Below are 24,427 nucleotides of genomic sequence, written 5' to 3' on the forward strand. Positions count from 1 at the left end.
CGCCTCATCAGTGAAGGACTAAAAGTAACATTCAAACACGAAGGCCGCTCATACGCGCAATGAGCTCAGAGCACAGTAGACATCTGTTTGGATTTCCCGGGCTTGGGGGGAGTGGCCAATCAACGAACTTATCGGGTGCTGTCTGAGATCGTGACATGCCACCGAACTAATAATATTCAATGTTAAAAGATTCGGATTTTGGTTTCTTTACCGCTCGCAACGTGCATCTCTGATTGGAGGATTTGTGAGAGTGACCTTTTAGTTATCCCGCATTTAATTTACTGGATAACTGTACAAACCACTACGACGAAGCGGCAAGCGTCCCGGAATTGACCACTTTGCCTATATCGTCCCAATACAGTTGGACACCTTATGACAGGACCTTCAACCTCACTACAAAAGACATCTTACCACTATACCCCTCATTATGGTGCCATACGCTCAGTGTACGCGATTCATAACCCAAAATAAGGTTCCTCTGTCATTCTGATCAATACAAACCACTACGACGAAGCGGCAAGCGTTCCGGAATTGACCACTTCGCCTATATCGTCACAATACAGTTGGGCACCCTATAACGGGATCTTCAAACTCGCTACAAAAGGTATCTCACCACTATACCTCTCATTATGGTGCCATACACTCAGTGTACGCCATTCATAACCCAAAATAAGGTTCCTCTGTGTTAAGAAATGGCATCGCAACTGCACTTACGCCGTAACAAAAAGATCTAATGGGATCATGCGGTTTCGGGCAGGGTCTCTAATGGACTAATGGTTATCAGTAAGCTCAAGGAAGCACGTGTGTTCTAAGTTCAGCTGAACCGAAAACTATCTAAATCATCTGGTGGAGCAACAAAAATGAGCATCTAGCTAAGTGACTTCAGATGATGCTATTCCTGGGTTCGATTCTGCACCGGTGATGTATCTGAGCGAAGTAAGTGGGAACAAAAATGGACAATGAATACAGCGCCACGAATGATGCTGCTGAAAACACAGCACTGGAGTTCAAGAAGCAACACCAACGGCAGTGCGGGAAGTTGGTGTTTATAATTACAGTTCTAGTCGAAGGAAATATATCCTTCCGTTAAGTAAGATGGAAAGGAATGGGCACCTTCGTTGTGTGTTTGAAGTTTTCGAAGCTTCACTGTGTCATAGACCGACTGGTGAGAGGAACAAGCAATGCGAACAACGGCCCCTGAACCCACCACAGTCTAATGCGATTGGTTCCTTTTTATCCATAGATTAATGTGCTCGGATAGCTACAACGAACGCAAAAAGAACGGATCGATGAGCCAACTTTATTGCGATCGCCGCGTAAGTCTGAGGGTAGACACCCTGGGATTACCCTCCGATTATAGAGAAAGTCAATTAGTGAATGAAGCATAGTTCCGAAGCAATCGTCATATCAGACATGTATCACATAGGGTTGCTTTTTATCTCGTGTGTGATTTTCGCCGAGTGATTTTCTCCGTATCTCTCAACCCATCAACAAGTCATCATTCATCGTTCCTAGAGAGGCATAAAGTGGATATAGTTTTATCTGTTACAGAAGCATAAAGACGGATATTTATGCAGGGGCGCATCACAAACACCACGACGCAGTCTGAAGAGCTGTCGAAGGGGGTATATCTATCTTGCTCGGCGTATATGTAACACTTCACACACCGACATACAACAACACACACAAGCAACGTACATAATGACAGAACGGATGTCACCTGAGGGCAAGGTAATGAGATAATGAATGTTTGGTGAGAAACGAACGTAATGGACATCCGATGGTAGGAATTAGGCGACAAGCAGTCGACTGGAGTCAGGAAGTTAGTAGGTGGGGACAAGTTGTGCGATTATCAAACTGGTGGAAAAAACGCCAGAGGGGAATTATTTGGGTTAATTTTTAACTATGACAGCATAATGGTAAAGTTCTTAGATCCAAAAAAACGTGAATTTTCACTGGTCTTCCAGTACTGAGTGAAATGTCTATGGGAGGGTGAAAGTTCATCAGCGACGGTAAGAAAACAACTTGAGTGTCATACTTGCACATGCATCTGCAAAACGCAATAAAGCAGGTGCGACCTCTGGAAGCTACTTCGGTTGTTGAGTCGGAAATGCGCCACAATATTGGGTGAATACATCATCGCTCGAAATAGACGACGCTTATAGTACGGAAAAAAGAAGTGAATGTTCCCACTCCGCAAAACATCATCCAACCTTTCGGTGCACGGTTGTCATGCTACTTGAAGGAAGCATGAGGGCTGAAATAATGTCATTTCACTCAAGCCGAGGCCTAAGTAGTCAAGAGACCGAGTTGTGTTAAAAAAACGGAGCCTATGCCTTTACTACTGCACTATCTAGAGCTCAAACGCAAGAGAGAATGCTGGATTTGTTCCAGGAAACGCGAGTGAACCATGCTAACTGGACCAAGAATCGATCAGAGATCGACAGGGTTCCCGTGTTGAAGACTATCGTCACTTCGTACTGGCGTTGACAGGCCACATGAATCACTCTTTGGCAAAACTTTGCCTAAAAACCGGCTTGTGAAAAGGAAAGTTTCGGCTTCACACCCGTAAACAAAGAAGAACCAGAATACTTCCTCAAACGGCTGACCTTCAACTTTTCAAGACCAGTATCTTCAACACACTAAGACCACAATATCTACAGTTAGGCTGGCAAAAAATACCCCTACATGCCGAATACTCATGGATGTCCAGTCGTTTATCCTCACTTTCTGAAGGAGACGATCCAACCACAACCTTCAGAGGCAGCGAACCATTGTCAATGGTGTCACACCACAAGTTTCTATCTACATTATCTGACCGAGTGATGAAGGTATGTCCACATCGGATGTTTGTTGTAGGTTAGCCCTGGGTTCTCTCCCTGTCCCATTTCCCTATTTTGTCGATAATAAGTCTTTACTGAAATAAACTGGCATGGTTGTACGGCAGCGAAGCACCAGTGGTCTCAGCAGGTCTATTGGATAATAGTGATGCTGTCACCCAGGCACACATTAATGGCGTTGGTGATGAAATATTTGCAAACCAATTGTCAAGCTGGGCAAGCGGCTCAACAGCAAATTGAATACCAAATCTTAGCCGAAAAAGTGAACTGGTGAGGACCAACGCAATGTTGCCGCGTACCAAATCTTAGCCGAAAAAGTGAACTGGCGAGGACCGCAATGTTGCCGGATTGTCTAGGAGTGACAGGAAGATAAGAGTTTGAAAAGAGACTGGTAACAGTATCAACTAACTGAGGAGACGAACACCATTTGAAGTGCCATACAATTAAGAATTATGAAATGTATATAACATTTAGGAAATCCGGCGATCACTAGTAAAAGCACGTCCGCTCAACTTGAGTGTTTGGATAGGACTTCAGGCCACAGCGTGCGAGATGTCTGGGATGTGCAAAACAGATTGCCCATTTAAATTCAAATCAGTTGCACTTTAGAAACTTACGGTCGGACTCATGAATGATCTGAAAGTTCTTCACTGAAGCTTGCGTGACGCGGCCGTAAAAGTTAAGCACGTAGGACTGGGTGTCTACATAAACGGTGAGAACAGACGGGAAACGATGTTATTGTATACCTTTCCATGCTGAATACTGTGTGGGAAAATGCACTTTAGCGCGACAAGGTAATGGAGGATAAGATAAGGAAAAGGCGATGTTCTCTTAAGACGTGACTGAATAAAGTATCAAGTTCATAACAAAAAAGGCCAACAGATGATGGAAAGATCGAGAAAGCGATATGCGATACTTTCCTGAATTAGGGAGTGGGGAGGTTAGTAAATGTGAAAAACATGAAACCGATCAGCCCTTACAAAAAAAGAACGTTCCTGGAAGATGAGGGAACGGAAACAAATGTGACTGTCATATTCAGGAAACTGAACGGAACACCCAAGATGGTTACCATTGGAAATGCAACGAGTGAGTGAAATCTAATGGGTGTTTTAGAAATATTCCTGAGTCCACGTTCTATACTCGGTTAGATAACGATTCAAGATAAGACAGTCATGTTTTTTGAACTTGGCCACGGTCACTAAGATTCACACGTTTAGGGTCAGAAAATAGGCATAGCACTGAACATGCAGTGCAGCAAATTAGGTAGATTCACCAAGTTATCCCGCTTCCAATGCGCAGCTACCTACCCCAACTCTCCGAATCACCGGTGAACGAAGCTGTGGCAGCTACAACCACTGTACGACCAGTACGCGGTTATTACAGCTAACAATGATGATGATGATGATGATCTGAAAATCATACCTAAGTCATTACTTAATAGAACAGTACAATCAGATACTGTGGTGGAAGGTTTAATTTTATCGCGCATGGAATAGACTGCATTCACTGTGTGACTCACCTTCATTCCAAACCGGATTTTTGTTGTGCAGTTCCAGTAGGTTATGTGTACAGTGTTGCTTCCACACCTCAATAAGACTCTTGCTTGGCTAAAAAGGGGGGTGGGATACGTCGATGGTTATCAAGCGATTATACACTAAAGCAGTACGTTTGTCATGAACGGATAAAGTGCGGAAGATTTATCAGACTGTTGGACAATGCCTCGTTCATGTGAGAAGCCCTGTGGCAGTTAGAATCGCTGCATCTTGGCATGGAGTTAGTGGAGGAACAACCGATAGATCGAGTGTGAAGAAGCTCAACCAAAGTGAAATCGAGGATGCTATGGTTTCATTTATGAACTAGACGTGATTAGATTGCGTTTCCGACACTGAACACCCACATGAGTCTTCTGCCAGCCAGCAACCGAAATGTTAGTTTCGTGTGGTGCAGACCACCGGCAGCTGATCACAGTTGCAGATAGCCTGAAAATTCATAAACTCTGCGTCTCCCGGTTCCACAGCGTTCCGGATTACTGCACCACACAGAGACTGAAATTCGTTCCTCGTCGCAGACACACCCTAAAAGCAGTTGATTTCACGATTCGAAATGCACACTGTGCACAAAGGTTTCGTTATAGTGAACCGAAAAGAGCGCGTGCAGAAGCAGGCAACAAAGAGATATCGATAGAAAAAGTTTATGTGAATTAACTACGGTACGGTCCGGACAAGTGGGTAAACATCACTGGTAGTTAACTTGTTACGGATAATCTAAGCTATGTGCTACCTAGGCCTGGAACTCACTCTGATTCATGACTTTATAAAGAACCGTATTCCTGCGGAGAATGGTGCACTATCCTACAGTTACGGAGATGATCATGTCTTAACTGCTCTGTTTTTGGTTAAAAGAAACCGACTTCACGCAGCGTGCTCCTTCAATTTTCGCCTAATTTAAGCATGGATGTAACGAATACATTAAGGGCTTCGCACCTGAATGGTGTTCAGTAAATATAGGCATTCACTGCGTTGCGTTTTCCGTCTGTAGAGATGGATCGTGGTGCAAAAGTATGCCCACTACCTAAGATGAGAACGTATAGTATTATTTACTTATTGGTCTTCATCCACAAACGGTGAAGTGCCTCCAACTTAGTCGATATACGACAGCAATTCACTTTTGTGTTGTTCACATGACTCCTGTGTTATTATCATGTTTTGATTTCTAAAAGAATCAACTACCGCCCTTTTGTGAGTGCCTTCTCACTTTCACACAGAAATACTAGCAGACGCAATAAAATGTGATGATTTGTCTACCCTTTCGTCATTGCGGCAGTGTTGTGCTGTACCCGGTTCGACGATACAACACGAGCAAGCCTGTATGCATGAAAATTTCCCCTAAGCTCCGGATACGGGATAACAATTGAAACTAAAACTGTCCTAATATTCAGGAGGACTTAAATTCCACTGACATCACTTGCAGTGCTTTGCACTATTGTGATGAAGTATCGCACAGATGACTGAAAAATTGGAAACTATTCTAAAATCTATCGTCTTGGTGCAGTGGGTTCATAGGTTAGACGTGTTGTTTCCTGATGCTGATTTAAAGAGGTAACAATAGGAATTCAAGACATCCAACAGGACGCTTATCTATGGCGTGTACAGGCACAAACAGTGTACGTCTCTCAGGCCCGTTTAACTCAACGTCAGGTTCTCTTGATGGGAAATGTCAGCATTCTTGTCGAGACACGGTGCCACAAAAGAGTGCACCAAATTATCACAAGGTAATAAATTCAGATAATACTTTAAAACTGGTGTTGATAAGGCTGCCAAAAATTACAGGGCGATTTTAAATGAACATGAGTAGTGTGCGCCGTTGAAAACTTACCGGATCTCCACCGAACTGTCTGCGTTGGCCATTTGAGTCCAATTGCGGAATAAGGATGGTCATTTTTCTGGGTCCTTTGAATCCTAGCACATTAGTGTCCTGGGAAGCAAAAACGATCAAATCACCTTCAAGCTTAAGCAAGACAAACTAGTGTCTTATAGTAATAATTATCCGAACTTTACGTGTTTTTTCCACACGACTGCATGTCTGGTATCAGTTTTCTCCCAATTGGTGTGCTCCAAGTGCGTATTTTGGTTAGGCTACCTACCCCTCATGGTGTTCCGGTAGACTCAAACAAAACGCCGAACAGAAATGCCCAAAGTAAATAAAATTTTCCATCCAATTCGGAGTGGCACGATGAGAAAAACTGGCAAATTTCAGGCCGAAAAATTAGTGATATAGACTATTCTACGTTTTTTTGTGGTAGCCGAAATCTCAGGCTATATTATTACAAGCGTACGAATATTTTCTGAAATTTCCCACCCGTAGCCAATCGTTTTTCACGTGGTGGAAAGCAAGTTGACGTTAACACTCTTGGTCTGCAAAAAAGTGATCATAGCGGTTGAGTAATCCGTGAAATCACCAAGTGCCCGCAACAGCAGGAGAGAATAACAATGTTTTGATTATGCCAGACTGTGATTGAAAGCAACCGGCCGGATCATGTGTCCCCAAACGCATCATATCAAAATAACGGGGGGTGGCTAACATCCAACAGAGTTGGAATCTGAAAAGCTGTGTATTATCACTAAATTTATTGGTTTCGCTCGCAGCTTTTGCTGCTTCACTAAGCGGCTGTAGTTCTGATGTGCTGAAAGACAACTCTGGTTGCAGATTAGATGGTTGTGTCGCTAATCCATTCGCTGAGTTTAGCAATCTGCTCACAAACGTTTCATCACCATTCGTGGCGACATCAGTGCGCGGCATCACAGCACGATTGTCAAAATGCGAGCAACATCAATGAACTTGCCAACTTTATAGCATGAGAAAAGAATTCCTATGGAGCATTAGGGTCCGGTATGAAATGCAGCTGTAAGGGCAGTGAAAATTGCCTCTTCCGGCTCGATGATCTTCGGCCTTTTTATCATCAATCCCCTACACAAAACTGGACGTTAGCTGGCTGTGGGACCAAGCTTTTCTAGTTAGGGCTCACGTAATTCCTTACGTGGTTGGAAACACTACACGATATGACAAGCAGGTGACTGGCGAATGCAGTCTTACTTCGGAGTCGTACTGCCTGGATAAAGTAAGCCTCACTAATGACGCTAGAACGATTACAGTGTTGGCCTTTTGCTCCGTTAAGGTGTTCAGAAGTGTCTGGCTCGTCACAAGGCGTAGACACATTCACCTCACGTGAGTACGAATCGGTTTGACAGAAGACTTGACTACATTCAGCTGAATCTCTAGTTTCTTCACGTTCACGATCATTTTGTCCAGGAATATCCACGTCATTTGGCACTCCAGCAAAGCGCATCGAAATTACCTATGACCTTACAGGCGTTTGATAAGGACTTTTTCAAAACATTTGAGCATCGCGAGACCATGGACTGTGTTTGAGATCGATTACGATGTGAGGTGGCATCCGACTGACGTAACGAGATACAAAATAGCTTACAAGATTAAACTACAAACGTTTTAGACAAAATTCCCCCTCCTCAAGTATGAAGTAAAGAGGAGAGACAACAATGTGACAACAAAGTCAATAAATCCAACAGCGAATAACATTATTCATGTGTCTTACATAAATAATTGCCGCCAGTTCGCGCAAATCGTCCGTAGCGCCGGTCCACGAGCTGTCATCGGTGAACTCAAAACTGCTCTCAGTCGACCGTAGACTGGCGCGCGATCGGTTTCCCAACGCTAAATCCGGTCTTTTTGAGCGCTTACCAACAACACCACAACCAATACCAGCGCTGTCTCCATAGATGACAAACTGCGTACCAAGAAAATTTGACCGCAGTTTTCCCGCGAAACTGTCCGCTCTACGCGATAAATCGGTCGCATCACATGAAATCACATAGTTGCTGGTGGCAGATCGTTTTCGTCGCCGGGCTGCTAGCAGGAAGAATTTTCGATCATCTCTTTCTAGATGGACATAGTAGGTGGGGAATATACCACGATCAACGCCGTGTTTGTCTCGGGTGATTCGACAACGGACGGTGATGCCCTGAAATTACGAAACGTATGGAACAAGTCACTAGTTACAGTTGCACTGAGAACAAAGCGTGCCTACCAAGCTGCTTGATGGCTCATATACAGTGGACTAGTCGTTTCTACAAAACAAGCAACACTGTCAAGAAATAACTTTTACAGGCCTAGGTCATCACTAAAGTATCACCTTGTAAAGATATATGCAAACGGTAGTTCTAGCGCTCACAGTGGACTGCTCATACTGTTGCAATGCCACATCAAGAGTTCGCCGGAAGATTAAAGGTTGGAAAACCTGGTCCAAATTTATCTAGGATGTGGACCTCATGTCAAACTCGGGAGAGGATCTGTCGAATCCTGAGCGTTTTCTGTTATATTCTGATTGTGGATTAAGACCCCCGCAATCGGATGTAGCCCCCTATTGAGGCGATGCCAGATCGGTAACCCATGGATTTCAAAGGCTGAGGAAAGCGTCCACGTAAAATTAATCTAGAACTGGTGTTGCCGTCATTCGTCAAATCACGAACCAACACAACTGCATGAGTGGCGATATGCGGTCCGAAGCTAACAATGCCCCACCGACTTTCTAGAAAATATGGGATGTAAGCTGTTTGGACCGCATTCCTCTAACTTTTCAAGTACTTACATAACAAGCCACACCTCGGATTTCTGCCTGGACTTGGCATCGACGTTCATGAGGGAAGATATGGACCGCTGCTTCGTTCTTCAAAGTTTTTAGCTCACCGGTGAGGTGAACAGACTGAGGACTATAATTCCTGTTTCAGTGACGCTCAACTGTTAATGATCACTTAGCTTTTCAATCAAACAGTAGTTCTTTCAGTAACCGTTTAGGCCCCTAACCGTTTTCGGTGTTTGATAGAATTATTTTTTTGCGCACAAATCAGAGTGGCAGAGCTCCACTCCATGAGGCGTTCCATCGGAGACGTGAAAGATGGTGAACAAACTGTTTCAAAAGTGAACAGCACGGTCTTTTGATTGTTTTCCCATCTCCATCCACTTGAACACAAGGTAGTAAGATTTTCGGACAAGCATAGATGGATCACGAGATTAATTGAAACCCTCTGTGAAATACCAAATGACTCTAATCTACGGCAACCTGAATGAAAAAAGCCGCCACGTACAAAGGCGTGGTTCGAGCCATGTTATGTACAGCGGAAGTACTCGCAATCTGGAATAGAAAATCGCCCAAAGTAACTTGACGGCACTTGGCTCAACTAGGTTGGCCCAATCGGTTGGCAGAAGCCCATGTTGAAAAGTTACGCTGACCATCACGTACGACTTAAGCAAACGTTCTTAATTTTGTTTGTTGAAGGGAATGCTGGTAGCTAGAATAGACGGTCGCCGGTCTGCCGCTTGAGCTTAACGATTTCATCGCAAACGTTTGGTTACCGACTGAAGTTATATTATCACTACGTAGTGGGTTGGCAGTATGTCGTATTTTTTCAATCAGTTGGTGTGTTAGCGATGAGCAGTGGCATGCATATTTTGATACAACCATAAGACGAAATTACAGAGCTACGAACGTTCTTCATCATGGTTCCAATTCTGAAGATTGAAAATTAAATGATTCTGAGTCAGAAGGTGACCAGTACTACCAGAAAAAAAATCAAAATTTAAAGGAATCTTACATCAATTAAGTAGGCTTTTAAACGCATCAAAAATCGAAAAACGGTACAACAAAGTTAGGATACCAGCCCATGACAGAATTTAGCTGAGAGAGACCAATGATAACCCCTGGTGGATGTTCATGGAACACTTTTACGGACATTCCCTTATTCCAGTCATTCAAGAACTCGGTTTTCGGATCACAGATGATTGCGTTTTTGCATATTTACTGAGCTAGTATATTCCACGGGATTTGAATCGCGTAGAAAAAACAAGCCTACGGGTTGGCCGGTTCAACATCTTCACGAAGCAGCATACTGTATTGTCCTTCTGTAGGATACATCATCTTACATTGATTCAGGATCACCGAATACAGTGGGGTACTGAGGAATACCTCGATCCACATTAGGTGGCTTAAGATTTTTGACCAAATATGGGTTTTGCATTCGAGTTTTAGAGACACAATTTGCGCTGATGTTCTGAGACAAAGTCATTCAGTCGGTCAAGCCTGTTAGATTTATTGAGCGGTTAGAAAGTTGATGACTGTCTATCATTGCAATCCTAGTCATCTCTTAAAGAGTCGGCTTCGTGTTTGTCTGTAGTTCATCGGCCGTGACTTTAGCGCCAAAAGCAGAACAGTAGAACATAAGGCTGCTGGAAACTCGTGGACTGCGCCTACCTGATGAGCCCCAAGAAGGGCGAAAACGGTCGTGGGCTGTCCAAGATTTTTCAGCAACCTTGTGAGTAGTTTCCTTCATGAAGAACAATGCCTAATTATACGGTTAGGGCACCGATTCCGTGAGTAGGTATTCGTTTAACGTGGAGAGAAAAACTAGTCGGGACAATATAGAGAACTGCACAACAAGACGGATTATTTCAGGTTCCTTTGCATACTCGCCACAGCCAGTTGCTGACTGACCAGAGCAAAAACCTAATTCAAAAGGTGCTTCAGACAGTGAATCACAAACTAGAGTAGAGATGCCTACAAAAATTCGAGCAACAAGAAAAATGGAGGGGTATTCACGTGCAGGATTTCATGAAATACATTCCTCAACTGATGCGTCACTCCGTAGCCAAACGAAGTATGATTTGGTACAGTTGCGTCCAGAGATCAAGTTTGGGTATTTTCATTAGCCGAAGACCTTGAAAATTGCCCGCTTCGTGGTTTAAAACACATTTTCACCTATGAAGACTTGCGGAGCACATTAGGCATTGCGGTAGTCGAAGAAGGGAAGGCTACCCAGGACAGACCAGAAGCTCCCAAATGCTTTAGTATTAGAGGCCGCTGTTTCGAAAATTCAGCATACAAGTGCCCTACACACAGCCCAAATTTTGAAGTCGATTGTACGCAAACCGAAGAGATGAACGTACAAGGAAAAAAATAGAATATTCAGTGCAGAAAAGAACAGACCAAAACCCAACAAAGTCCAGCGTGCTATATCGAGGGGAAGACGGTAAATTACATGTTATACTTTGAGAAGGAAGAAGTAAAGTAAAAATTTGCCGGATTTCGAGATACATACAACCAGAGAGACTAAGCATGAGCAAGAGTGCAGGTGTCTAATAGTATCTTGCATGGCCTGGCACAAGGATACACACGCTGACTAGAAAATATATCCAACGTTTTAAACATGAAGAGCGAGGTCCTTTCACTAAAAGTGAAAATACTGTAAAACAAAGAGTCTGTAAAACGCGGAAAAGGCGATAAAACGCAGCATAACTTTATTGGAGAAATATATCGGTTTGCAAAAGTTAGATTGGACTCAACGAAAAACTCAGCTAGACCTCTCGCTTCTGATATTCTTCGACTGAATGTACTGCGCAAGGGTCCTCTCGTGTTTCAATTGGTATGACACTCGACATTTCAAAAATAATTTTCGATATCTCGAATTTCTCGCCCGCTGAAACATGAGGCGGCCTTGAACAATTTGGTCGCAGCTCTTATTTTGGTTCCAAACTCTGTTCAGGAAGACGAAAACACACTGAAGCGCACCTGAACTGACATAGGGAGAACACCACATACACGGAGCATCAAAAAAAGAGCTATCCAGGAAATTGCATCAGAGGAGGGAAAAGACTCCCAGATAGCAATAAAAGCAACAACAACATGGGCAGAAAAACAAACGGGCAGTCCAACCGTAAATCAAAAACGTATGTTAACTCACGGCAGGGCTACTAGGACCAGAATGAATCCCGATAGAAATCAAACTAACTGATACATTAAAGAAACTCGTTTCAAGACGGAGGGAAAATGAGCGGAATACCAGAGAATTGTTGATTAGCGAAATATTTCCGTGGAATAACGTCACAGTGAAGATAGAGGATGAAAACTATTCACACGATGTAAGAACAAAACGTCACCATAGGAGAGTATGATCAACCTTCCCTGGCTTCAACACACAAAGCTCAAAAAGGACAGGGATTCAATCTATCAGACGTGGAACCACATGACGAGAAAAGGAAGTTCCTAGAAGCGACGGAGTGAATCACCCAGTATAGAAAATGATCATTTCTACTTGCCGATACGGGAAAACGAACACCAAGGGAATCGCACAAAGTGAAGGGAGCTAAATAGCGCACCGGACTGACCAACTGACAACAATGATAGCCATGGGACAGACTGGTTGGAGGTCACTTAGAATGAGACTGAGATAAAATCCAAAGGTCATCCGGTCGCCGACCAACTAGGTAGCCAGCCAACTACACAACGTATAGGTCCGACAATCCGAACGCCAATCGCAATTAGGGTCTAGCCCCCGAATTAATATGACATATGTAAGAACAAACGCAGATTGCCCAACGTCTACATACAGAAGTAGTATAACGCAGTAATTCAAACTGACTCATCCGCTTCTTTGCTGAAGCATGCGTGAAGCATGACGGGAAGTGATTTATAAAGAAACATAATATTGTGATAGAAGGAGCGAAACCCAAAGTTTCCGAATTCCTCAGGATAGTTGGCAGTTTTAAGAATCATCCATGTTATCGAATCGCGCTCTACTCTCACTACCAAAAAACGTTGTACAGAGGTCAGCCAAGTTTCTGAGCTAAGAAAAGCAACGCAAAGGCGTGGCAGGAACTAGAATCATTCATCGAATGCCGGAGTAATCCGTGGCTTAGCGGCGTGGATACATCCGTCGTCCTACTCTATGTTTCAATGTAAATACACTATAGAAGCTGATCACCAAAGGCACCTCCTTGTGTGCGAATGGATCAGTAACCCTCGGCACGAGAATCCTCAGTTTATCGTCGCAGCATGAATAACTTGTACCCATCACGAATAACTCTACTCGAAAATGATCCCTATTCAAAATGCACTGGATGGTTTCTCCCAAAACTAATAATTACTATGGTACGATAATTCTATTGTATATTATTCACCGGCATATTTTTTTGAAATCATTGCGCACAGTGAACATGAGGTGTCATCTCCTTCAGTTGAATATCGCTGGAACCGCTCAACGCCTTCCACAGACTTATGCTCAAAAGCTCTTCGAATCCGTGGCGTTGGTTCCTTCCTGAATATTTTCATTCGTTCTTCACACGGTCAGGTGTGTTATCAGTTAGGTGTCAATCTAACTAATATGTCCATTAATTTGTGATGGTTCAACTGTCCACATATTTGGACGTCAGATGTATTATGTTGGTAGTTAACGAAACGCGGATACGCAGCTGTGTCCAAGTGATTCGTGTCCCAGCACAAATGCAGGGATGACAGTCGAACGCATTCGGTGTCATCTATTGACTAATGACTAACCCAAGACGTTTCGTTTCAGATACAAACACTAGAACGAAGCAGCACAGTCACAATATAAGAAATTTGATTGGGGTAGAAACCTCACAAAATAACGGAAGGGTGAGGTGATGTCATCCAGAATCCCTATCTCATTGTGTCCACCCATCTGGTGCTTCCACGCGTTTCTTTCTCAGTGAATCTGAGAAGTTTTCGGGGCCACATTTTTTCCTCTAGGCTACAAATTACAATGCAAAATGTAATTCAAGTCGTCCAGTACGCAGATGCATTAAACCGATGATTTCACCGTTGACTGATTTGACAACAACATCTGAGGGCAAGCGAGCAAACCCGACCAAATTTAATGAATCTAAATTGCTCGATAAATTAAACAACTCTAAAGGACACTCATTTGTAAATCGATTTGGTTTTCACGAGAGACTCAAATGAATCTCTCTTTCATGATATTTTACAACTGAATGTGCTGCATATAGGCCGCCTCATGATTCAGTAGGTGCGATATTCGAAATATCGCAGTATATTTTCATACAGGAAACTACTCACAAGATTGCTTAAAACTCTTCGACAGCCCACGACCGGTTTTGCCCTTCTTGGGGTTCATCAGGTAGACGCAGTTACATAAGGTTGACGGAAACTCGGGGACTGCGCCTACCAGATGAGCCCCAAGAAGGGCGACACCGGTCGTGGGCTGCCCAAGAGTTTTCAGCAACCTTGTGAATAGTTTCCTTTATAAAAACTCTAAAAGACGGTTGTTCTACAACAGTGTTGAGCGTCGTAGAACACCATCACGAAGATGCAGAACCGGTGTCGAATAACGGTTGTCCATTTACATGGATTTTTACACTGACCTTAGCGTCAGGGTACCTAGTCACGATAGTCACGAGCCGTTTGGGTATTTTAAATGTAATCTACTAGTTGCATTGCAACCTTTCCGAAAGTCACTAGACAGGTTCACCCCGCGGTCGGAACAAATTGCAGTTCAACATAAAATAGAAGGCAAGTTCTGTGGAATTCTGTCCACCGAGGGCAGTCACAAACTACACGCGAGATGTTCAAGTTCAGTAGAGTTTATACCAAAAGACCATGAGTGAGGAATGATCTCCCAGCTACAGGAATCTTTGTTTCCGGTTACGTGTGGAATCACTTTCTATGCATTAGTTGACTGAACACGAGACATAAAATACCAACCTTTGGTGCAGGCTGGAGTACAAAGTCTTCCAGGTTGTCTATGGAATCCAAAAATGTTTCAGCTAGGCGTTCTTCAGCTGGACTGCGCTCATCATTCGCCTGAAACGTAAACGAAGATCACTGGTAAGATCAAATAGGAGGAACACAGTCGGAGAAAACTGAAAACGAAAGAACGTATCCGGCAACAAACAAAATCTCAGAACTACAGTAGACCTACTGTAGACTCGTCATGAAGTAATAAAGTATCGCAATCCCCGGTATCTGATACGTTCGGTACGGTGGGATCCAGCTTCGTATCGTTCGTCTCAGTGGGAAATCCAGTCTTTTTCTTCCCTTTATTTAATTTTGTTCTAACTTTCTTCATTCTGCTGTTTCGCAGGGCACTCGTTCGCTCCTTATTTTCGGTTCGTCGGGGCTCATTCATTCGAAACAATTTGTCTTTTGTGAATGCAGTGGTTGCAAACAGAACAACTGGTTGTCGTGTAACGTGCGCGTTCGAACTGGTGGGCAGAGCCCGTTGCTTGGCTTGTCGCGGCTTGATTGGACACACCCGACCCATCGATTCCGATTCATCTGACAGTGTTAATTCCGAAAGCTTGGAATAGTGGAATTGGTTGGGCTGAGTGTTGCTCCGTGGAGCTGGCCGATGGCTAGAATATCTGGGTTTGTATGTCACACGATTCTTAACCGAAGGTTTGTTGACCATAGGAACACGTCTAAATGGACTTGACTGCAAATCGAGACAATGACGGAGGTTAAGGACGAGCGAGATGTTTCAAGGGCAAGAGAAGCTGTTTACATCCATGTGAGTAGTATTGGGCAATGAGCTTACCATCCGATCAGACTCCTTCCACTTTTGCATGTGTTGGAATGTGAGAAAAGTGTTGTCCTACGATGAGCGCTTTTCCACTTGATTTAACCTGTACGAACTAAGCGGTTTTTCACATTCAGATACGAGCGGGTACATTGTTACTATTTGCCACCTACTTTCAGTTTGACTGGATGCAGTTACACAGGTATGTTTAATTTTCGCTTTGGAAGCACTGAACAACCCCACCACGTCAAAAAACAAAGGCTGAATACACTTCTAAAAGACGGGAACCAAATTTACAGCTTCCAGGTACAATTGATGGGGGGAATACATAGACCAAAACGGCAGGCGTGTTGAGAAGAACAACTCAGCACGCTTTGTTCAGGAGATGCAGGATATCATACTTAGGTATCTGAAAAGATGAATCACATAACTCTTGATATTCATTTCCTGTGTGAGAGCTTGCGTGACACTGTAGGCGCTTTCATCTGACGAAAGCTGTCGGCCTTGGTCCTGCATTGTAGGTGCAAAAACAATGATGAGGTCTTCATCCAGAGTTAGTCAGACTGAACTGCACAAAGTCTTGTAAATCTATGCATTAAGTATGCCGCTGTCGAGGTTCTACGACGAGACAGCCACTTTAAATGCTTGGTGTCATACTCAACCTGAGACTAGCAACCTATCGGAAATACCGCTGAGGGATGTAAGAAAGCCACATTTGGAGCCGATGTGTAGGTATTTGATAAACACACTACAAGGACGCATCGATCGATGAACTGACACTCAAACGTCACTCGCAACACACACCAATAAACCTCACGTTAATTAGGAAATAAATCTGCGAAGATTCCGCAGCCAATGACTATTGATCGTGGACAACTGGAATCCGCGACGTTCGTTCAGCCAAACTGGTTTCCGGAAGCACCTGACCAAAAATATTGTGAAGCAGGAACTAAAAAGTATACTTAATGTATACACTGGACTCAGGGTTGTTGTGCCTCACTCTCTTGTTCTAAGGCGCCTAGGACACACCTATAGCAATATGTATCAATACATACAATGCAAAGCTCGACCATCTACAAAGTGCATCGGGCACGCCCATAAATAATGACACTGACGACTAGAGATAAGGCTAGCTGTTAACAGCATCTTGTCCTAGTTAAAGTAACAACTTCCTGGTCCGGTAGCAGGGGAAAAATGCCAGTCGGTGAAGTACTCACCTCGTTCACAATAGTATGGCACGTGCGGGATCAAAAGATTTTTCAGAAGAAATGATTTTTTTAAAATATCGACCAAACAAACACCCAAGACACCTCTCGGAAGAAGAGCGCGTTATTGTACGCAAACGGCAGGAATCGAGATACCTCGTGGGCTGAGAAAAAGCTATTGGCTCAACTTAACTGCGGAATGTTTCTGTCTAGACTTAGGTAGCCTGACAGCATCTTAAACCCGGTGCTTTTCTCGAGTTGTGTGGTAGCCATATTTCGATTTTCATCCCACATTCAGTTTACTCAAATCTTTGCTTTCACATCCCGCCAGGACCACAGTTAATCCCTTCATCTAGCAGTTTAACACAATGAAGATGACGAGTGTGAGACCGAAGGGCAGACTAAATTTCGATATGTTTTCCAAACATGATATCCTGTGATTGCTTGTGGTAGCTATCAGCGCATTGATGTCAAGCAGGAGAATAAAGCTACAACTATAACAAGTCCAACTGTGATATGAGATTCACGAAGTATCTTTAGTATTGCTAATTCAAAGAACTCATCCTGAACATACATAAAAGTTTACGCCAGTTTGGCGTCCAAATTCACAAAGATTTCTTAGGGATAATTAAAATCTGATCTCTCAGTGTTTCAAACGAAAATGGAGAAGGGGCATTCGATAAATACGAGCAAGATGCAACCCACTATTCACAAGGTCGCTGAAAACGTTTGGACAGCCCGCGACGGGTTTTGAACCCCTTAGGACTCATTAGGTAGGACCGGCCTCCGAAGTTCCGTCAAAATTGAGATGGGCCTGAATCCATATGGAACGGAATCGACCACTAATTCACACACTAATTTGATCTTAACGACAGACTCGACTAATTCTAGCGGAATCTCCCGGTTTTATGAGAGGGGTTCAAAGGGTCGGACACCCGAGAATAGACCTGACCACAAACATGATTGTGTACAAATCTTTGCATAAACATTATGTTGCGAACTCACAGTTTTGACAAACGGGCAGTCTCAATTTCGTCAGACTTTTCGCAAAACAAGATTCATAGAAGCCCTTTTCACATAGGCGACAATCTGTACGATTTAGGTTACAAGACACACAAGAACTTCGTAACAACCCCCTTCGGTGGTAGTAGTTTGGCAGGATTATCTTCAGGATTCATGAAGACATGGAATGTGGTGATGTTTCAAAAAGTCCGCCCCTAACCTTTGGTCAATATCATTCCGTCACAATACTGCTATTGCGGAAGAACTGGGCTCATTTAAGCGCAGTCGCGCGCGGTTGTTCAGGAACGCCAGTAGTGGAATGACGAGGCCTGTAAACCCTGCCATTTGCAGAATAGAGCGTTTATGTGACGAAATCCGTACCGAGCTTTCGAAACCCGGAATATGGGCGCATTAAATATATCTGTCCATAGGTGCAATTGTTGGTAGCTCACTGTTCGCTTGGCTGGGCAATCTGATTGCAAACATCGCATTACCAATCGAGTTGACATCACCAGTGCATTGTGCCAACCACCAGCCCATCGCTACGAACCGCCACGCTTCCTACGAACTTTGTGATGATGTCGCCTCAATGAAACGTTTGTAAGCAAATCACCCAGCTCAGCTAACAGGTCAATGACCATACACCTGTCCATAGCAGTTTCGTAGTGTTGTTTACCGTCAACTCCACGTGCATCCAGTGTAAACCACATTTCGGAAAACGGCATATGATGTTCGATTGAAGCTAAACGTCTTTCGTCCATAAATAGCAACAGGATAATCCGACAGACATTGCAAACAAGTTGTACTATTAATTATTATTAACCAAATAGTTGATCAATTAGGTATTAACTATATTAAGCTGAAATAACACTATTGTTCGCAGAAGCAAGTCAGACGCATTCAGTTGTCACCACCCGTTGTCAATAAAACGGGTGGTCTATTATCAGCACAACATTTCATCTGTTTGTACATAATCATAGACGTATAAATTACCACTGCCTGCAAAATCAACAGCCTACGAGACTTTACTCTCATGGTGCAGACTTCGGATTACAAACTGGTCAGCCCGAGCTACAGGAACGCCGACATCTTGTCTCATCAGGACCTGACACTTCAATGCCACAAGTGTCAGCTTGGGCACAAGGAAAACGAAAAATGCAGCATTCGGCACTTTTACAGTAAACACAATTCAGCTGAGAAACAGCACAGCATCCAGCGTGAAGCGGACAACTAATCCGCTTAACGGTTATGTCACCTGCATGATCGTCCATCCACGTTAAGTTTCCATGACGACGGTGTGCCTCATGTGTTCAGTTTTTAAACTTGAAAACATCTCGGGCTACAGTGTCATGGAATACTAATGTGGCACTTTAGAAGAGTTTGTCATTACAATGGTTCAAAATGTCTTTGCGGTAAATTTCGACCGTGAGGTTGTTCAAATGTTAAAAACGAGATCTGAACTAGTTATCAGCAGTTGTGAGGTCCGGAGAACTCACTTCTACATAGCCCTCGTCTGAACAGTCCTGCTCCTGCACTACGGTGACTATTCCAGTGAGCGCACACGAAAAGAAGGAATGCGCTGGATTCGAGTCTCGCTCTTATTAAATCATATCAAGGGTGCATACCATTGAACGATTGAACAACACACATCTGGCACGCGAAGTGATTACTTCAATACTACGTCGTTCGCAAACTCTCGGCGCGTTTGTAATAGGACGTCCTAAAAGGCAAACGCGTTTACGCGTGAGGTATGTAACTAGTTTACTCTATGCCTCAAACGATTATCCAGTAACGTGAAATATGAATTGCAAAACTGTTCCACGCTAATAATAAATACCACACAATGTGGAAATTTCAACGGCTGTTTCGATGACGAAAGCGCCATGTGCAGGAATGGGCTATCGAAGAATAAATTACGGTGGATAGGCGGCCCGGATGAGGAACGACCTCAAGAGTAAAGAACCCATCAAAGACAATTTCCAGTCACCATCCACATTAGAGGAGCCGCTCAGATTGATGTTCCACCGGGTCACCCTGGTCCAAATACGAACAATCGACAGGGTGGAATCTAAAAATGGGTCTTTAATTCATGAACTCATCTATCCCGACCGATCATGTTTTTAAGCAAAGAGACCATTTAAACATCATAAGGGCAAACGCTATTTTCTGAACCAAGGTTCGTAAGGCATTCAACTCCAGCATACACATTTAAGCGGGCTGTAATATCCTGCGGGGGGTTGTACAAATATCTGGTCCATCGCCTCCTTGAATTTCTTCGCTGAAGGCATTCTGTCACGCCGGATAGCCTGCATTTTTTAAACCCAAAAATCAGTGAAACAAAGAAATATGCGCATCATGCGGTACAAACAATTGTCGCAACTCAGGATACTTGTGTACTTTCTCTTTGAGTTGCCGAACCGCACTTCTTAACTTCAGATCACCACAGCAGTGTACCTAAAAGTTATGACCCAAGGAATAATGTGTCCAGGCACTTTTATGGATATGTCAATAGTGAACAGCTTACTGAGCATCTTATTGCACACAGATGTCAGTATGTCTCCCCGAAAATGAAAGATAACTTGGAAAAATCATCAAATACCTTTGGATATGTAGTCAAGTCATCAATCAGACGGCTTGTCTCGGTCAGTGGTTTTGTAGGTCGCGCATTGGATACTGGGTTTTGGACAGGTGAAGAGGTAGTTTGTGGAACTACGGGTGGCTCGTTTCGGTTTTTGGTTGCTTTCCTTTTCGGTGCCGGAGGAGGAGAAGCGGTCGGCTTACAAAGAGATGATCCAGTCTGGTTTGCTGAGGTAGTCGGATTGGACAACAAATTCTGAAGAAACATGATAAGAAAGGGTTCATATAGGCTATATCACCTTTCCATACGGATGGTTTGTGTACAGAACGGAGTTAATCACTGAATACTATCTACTGATACTGGATGTTCGTACGAACCAGGAAACGAAACAGCCATTCAGATTAAAGTGAGGGTAACCCAGACATTGTATTACCCTACCTTATTCTTCCTTTGCTCTTGAAACAAACCACTGTGTTGGTCGTGAATACCGATCACAGTTGTTTTGTGCTTAGCACTTAACGTCCGACAGTTCATCTTCATCAGTCTTCCTTTTTACTCAAAACAGGACTGTAAGTGAACGTAGCGTTTTACTAAGTTTGAGCTCAGACGGGATCCCATATCGCAGTCACCACTAAAACATCTAAAAGGAAGTAAGAAAACAAAATGGAGGACTTTCTGGACTAAACTGGGAACCAATTATGCCAGTTATCAACTCTTCATTCCATTCCTTCAGTATTTGTCATTTTGTTTGAGAAGTGAAATGAAATCTGTCCAGAAACACAATAGCTAGATTGATGGTCCTACTTGGTTTGCGCTCACAGCCGAAAAAAAAGTAAACCACATCTTTCACGGGTTTGCCCGTTGTTATGAGGAGATTAGGCTTTATCATGTTGCGACCTCAATAACCAAATGAGTCAAACTGGTGGATAAACATGAAGCATTAACAGTCTCTTTTCTACTGGATTGATCAATAAAAATAAGTCTGGAAGCCCTTTCCCTGATCCTCGCGTTTTTGAGTAGATTGGTCTATTGGACTTGAGTCTATCATCGACGGCCTATGAACGGGTTTTGAGAAAAACCCTTTAGTTGAGGACTAAGCGTCTTCAAGTCTGGATCGCGTTGTTCCCTCAGCTGGATTGTTCTGTTAACTGTAAGCTGGCTGCTGGCGTCTGTAACTGTCTGGTCTCCCTCCTGGCTTAGTATGTGCCATTCTGTGGACACGTCAGTCGGACATTTTCCCTCAGCTGGATTGTTCTGTTAACTGTTAGCTGGCTGCTGATGTCTGTAACTTTCTGGTCTCCATCCTAGCTTAGTATGTGCCATTCTGTGGGCACGTCAGTCGGACATCCAGGGGACTAATCACATGAACACACTCGTTTGGTGCTTCGCCTCCGCTTATCAGACATGGTTATCTTGTTTTATTACAAAAACACGTGTAAAGTCGGTTAACAGGCAGTCTTGCGCGCACTCTTTTCACTTAAATATTTCATGAGACCAAGCCCACAGAAATACTGACCCGATTCTGCTTGTAGTTTTTTTATTGTAAACTAAACAAATCTCATTCTGATTCGGGAAAAACACCTGTTGGGAATTAAGCACTCCCCATTTCCACCACAAAGTTGAAGTTGATTTCAATGTCTCTAGTCATCAGAAGATGTACAGCATACTAACGATTTTGGACTCAAGGTCCTTCACAGCTTTACACTACCCACCAAAGTTCTATAGGGGCATGGAGATTATCAGCGGGAGGGGGGCGACATTGCGTTACTTAGTTTCCTTCTACTACCGAGCAGCCACAGAATGGACACATGGAGAGTAAAACGTTGCCTGCCAGCCAAACTGTCTGCTCAAAGTATGCCTGTTGTAATAAGCTGGGCTAATATTAGGTAAAATGCGCAAAGGACACCGGGTCTATCGGGCGTAATATGACATGATGCTCAGTTGTATTTATTTCGAGGCTCATCGAAGATTTATGCAAACTACTGTTGACAGACCAACCGCCCCTAATAAGCTAATATCACATCGATTGGACGGATGTGACAAGTGCGGGCCAGACAAAAACGTGCCTTGATTAGTTGGAATGCCAACGAATCAGACTCGAAATTTTGAAGCTCAGCGCTTCTCGCCTCATCACGAAGATTCTAATGCGGCACTGTGATATGTAGAACATTCGTGATGACCCGTCGTTTGCTACATCATTGTGCTGTGTGCCGTTAACCACAAGTATCCGCTATTTGTTCATCACACCAGATGGTGACAATATAGGGAGAGATATGATATTTGATGTTCAACTTCATCGTGGACTAAATTAAGTAGCTCGTTCTAAGAAACGGTTAACTTAGGTCTTAAGTCTGCAGCGGGCTCCATGCCAAGAGTGAATAAAAACACTTGCATGTTATTGCCACAGTTTCATTGGTTAGCTTTCCATCCAACAACGTTTGACCTTGGGACTACTCATTTCCAAAATGATGTATGCGCAACTAAGTATGTGTTCAAGACATCAGAACTCGTGCTAAAATCTCATATTCCAACTACTTCACATTAGCCTGATAAATGTTCTTCAATCCAGGTGTGCAGATTACTCATTCACATTACTCAGTCGTTCAGCTGTGGCCCCCTTTCAGCGCCTAACTGCCAGGCCACCAGAGGGAAGCACGAAAGCTGGGATACTGCCAGGTTGCCCAAGCCTAGACAGGGGCAGTCGAGAGGCAGAGGTCGGGTTCGAACCACGGACCTTCCGGTCAGTAAATTCGCGCTCTAATCACAGAACCATCTCGCCACTCAGTCACGTATCAATGATCAGATGTCACACGACTATCAAGAGATCCTATAGGAAGATACAGTCGGTCGGGTCGGTCAACAAATGTGCAGATTGCTGGTGGTGATCGTTTCCAAAGGCCTTCGTGTTCATGGGATCGGACTCGGATCGCAGATGGTGATCCAATCGAGCGACCATTCCTCTCTTCCATATCCAACCTACCACAGGTGCATGTCTGTCTTAATATATAGAAGCATATAAAATAATATTTAACGCTTCTTTCCTGGAGACAAAAAGGCTCAGGGTATAACAGGCCGTAGTTTCGCAATCTGATGTATCCACAATAAAGCTTGGTCACCATCACAGCCGTTCAGGGTATCCCAGTAATTATTGGTACCTGTAGTTTGTCAACTAAGAAGCCGGATACCACTCGCTCGAACAACTTTCTCCTAGGTCTTACGCGATTATTCAGATGGGTCCACACCAAATGGGCAGAAGTACTGGGCCAGAGTTTCGAATTTAGTAGAGCTGATCGGCAAACATCGGGTATCTGTTCCGTGTGGATGAGCATCACATAATTGAGTAAATTCGGATAACATTGGAAATATGAGAACATAGAGCTCAATCCGCGCCCAGGCTTATCACTGTTCCATCTACCTTACGCGCAGTGCATGCGGAAAGGCTAAACCAGGTAACCACAATGAACAGTGTTCGATTTTCCTTCGCGAAAGAGCGCCTACTGATACTACCGCCTATTATACAAGTGAGTAGTTTCCAATGCGATGTCTGTTGCGTTCTTAGAAATCGAGAAATTAAATTGAGAAATTAAACTGCTGCTTTTTTCATAACTCCTTGGATGTTCTAACACATTCGCTCCTTATTCGTACAACCATCTGGATTGGCTCTGCGACACTTCGGGTGGGTCGATCCTTGTTTGCAGTTTTGAGTAAAACGGAGCGTTGATAATTGGATAATGGAAACCCGAGTTCGCCCCCAGTGAAAGGCTCGGTTGATGGGCTGGAGGATGATTTCTCAAACCAGTATGACTATGGATCGATAGAGTCGTCAGCTTGTGGACTTGTTGGACTACAGTGTCTTACTAGATCACTGGACTTGTGAGGCTCATCAATGGACTCCAGTGC

At 43.7% G+C, this 24,427-nt stretch overlaps 1 protein-coding gene across 1 annotated transcript in view; it reads right to left on the minus strand.

The window, feature by feature from the left end:
• The window catches only part of T265_04367 (hypothetical protein), a gene marked incomplete at both ends in the record, with an annotated part of 70,831 nt that overhangs the window by 7,939 nt on the left and 38,465 nt on the right, over positions 1 to 24,427 (minus strand). The window contains 7 exons of the mRNA XM_009169088.1: positions 3,458 to 3,541; positions 4,360 to 4,447; positions 6,216 to 6,314; positions 7,954 to 8,379; positions 14,929 to 15,027; positions 15,146 to 15,658; positions 20,549 to 20,782. Of these exons, the coding sequence (XP_009167352.1) occupies positions 3,458 to 3,541; positions 4,360 to 4,447; positions 6,216 to 6,314; positions 7,954 to 8,379; positions 14,929 to 15,027; positions 15,146 to 15,658; positions 20,549 to 20,782 (1,543 nt within the window). The remainder of the gene's footprint in view (positions 1 to 3,457; positions 3,542 to 4,359; positions 4,448 to 6,215; positions 6,315 to 7,953; positions 8,380 to 14,928; positions 15,028 to 15,145; positions 15,659 to 20,548; positions 20,783 to 24,427) is intronic.

This window comes from Opisthorchis viverrini (assembly GCF_000715545.1).
Source record: "Opisthorchis viverrini unplaced genomic scaffold opera_v5_71, whole genome shotgun sequence".
Classification (NCBI taxonomy): Eukaryota; Metazoa; Platyhelminthes; class Trematoda; order Opisthorchiida; family Opisthorchiidae; genus Opisthorchis; species Opisthorchis viverrini.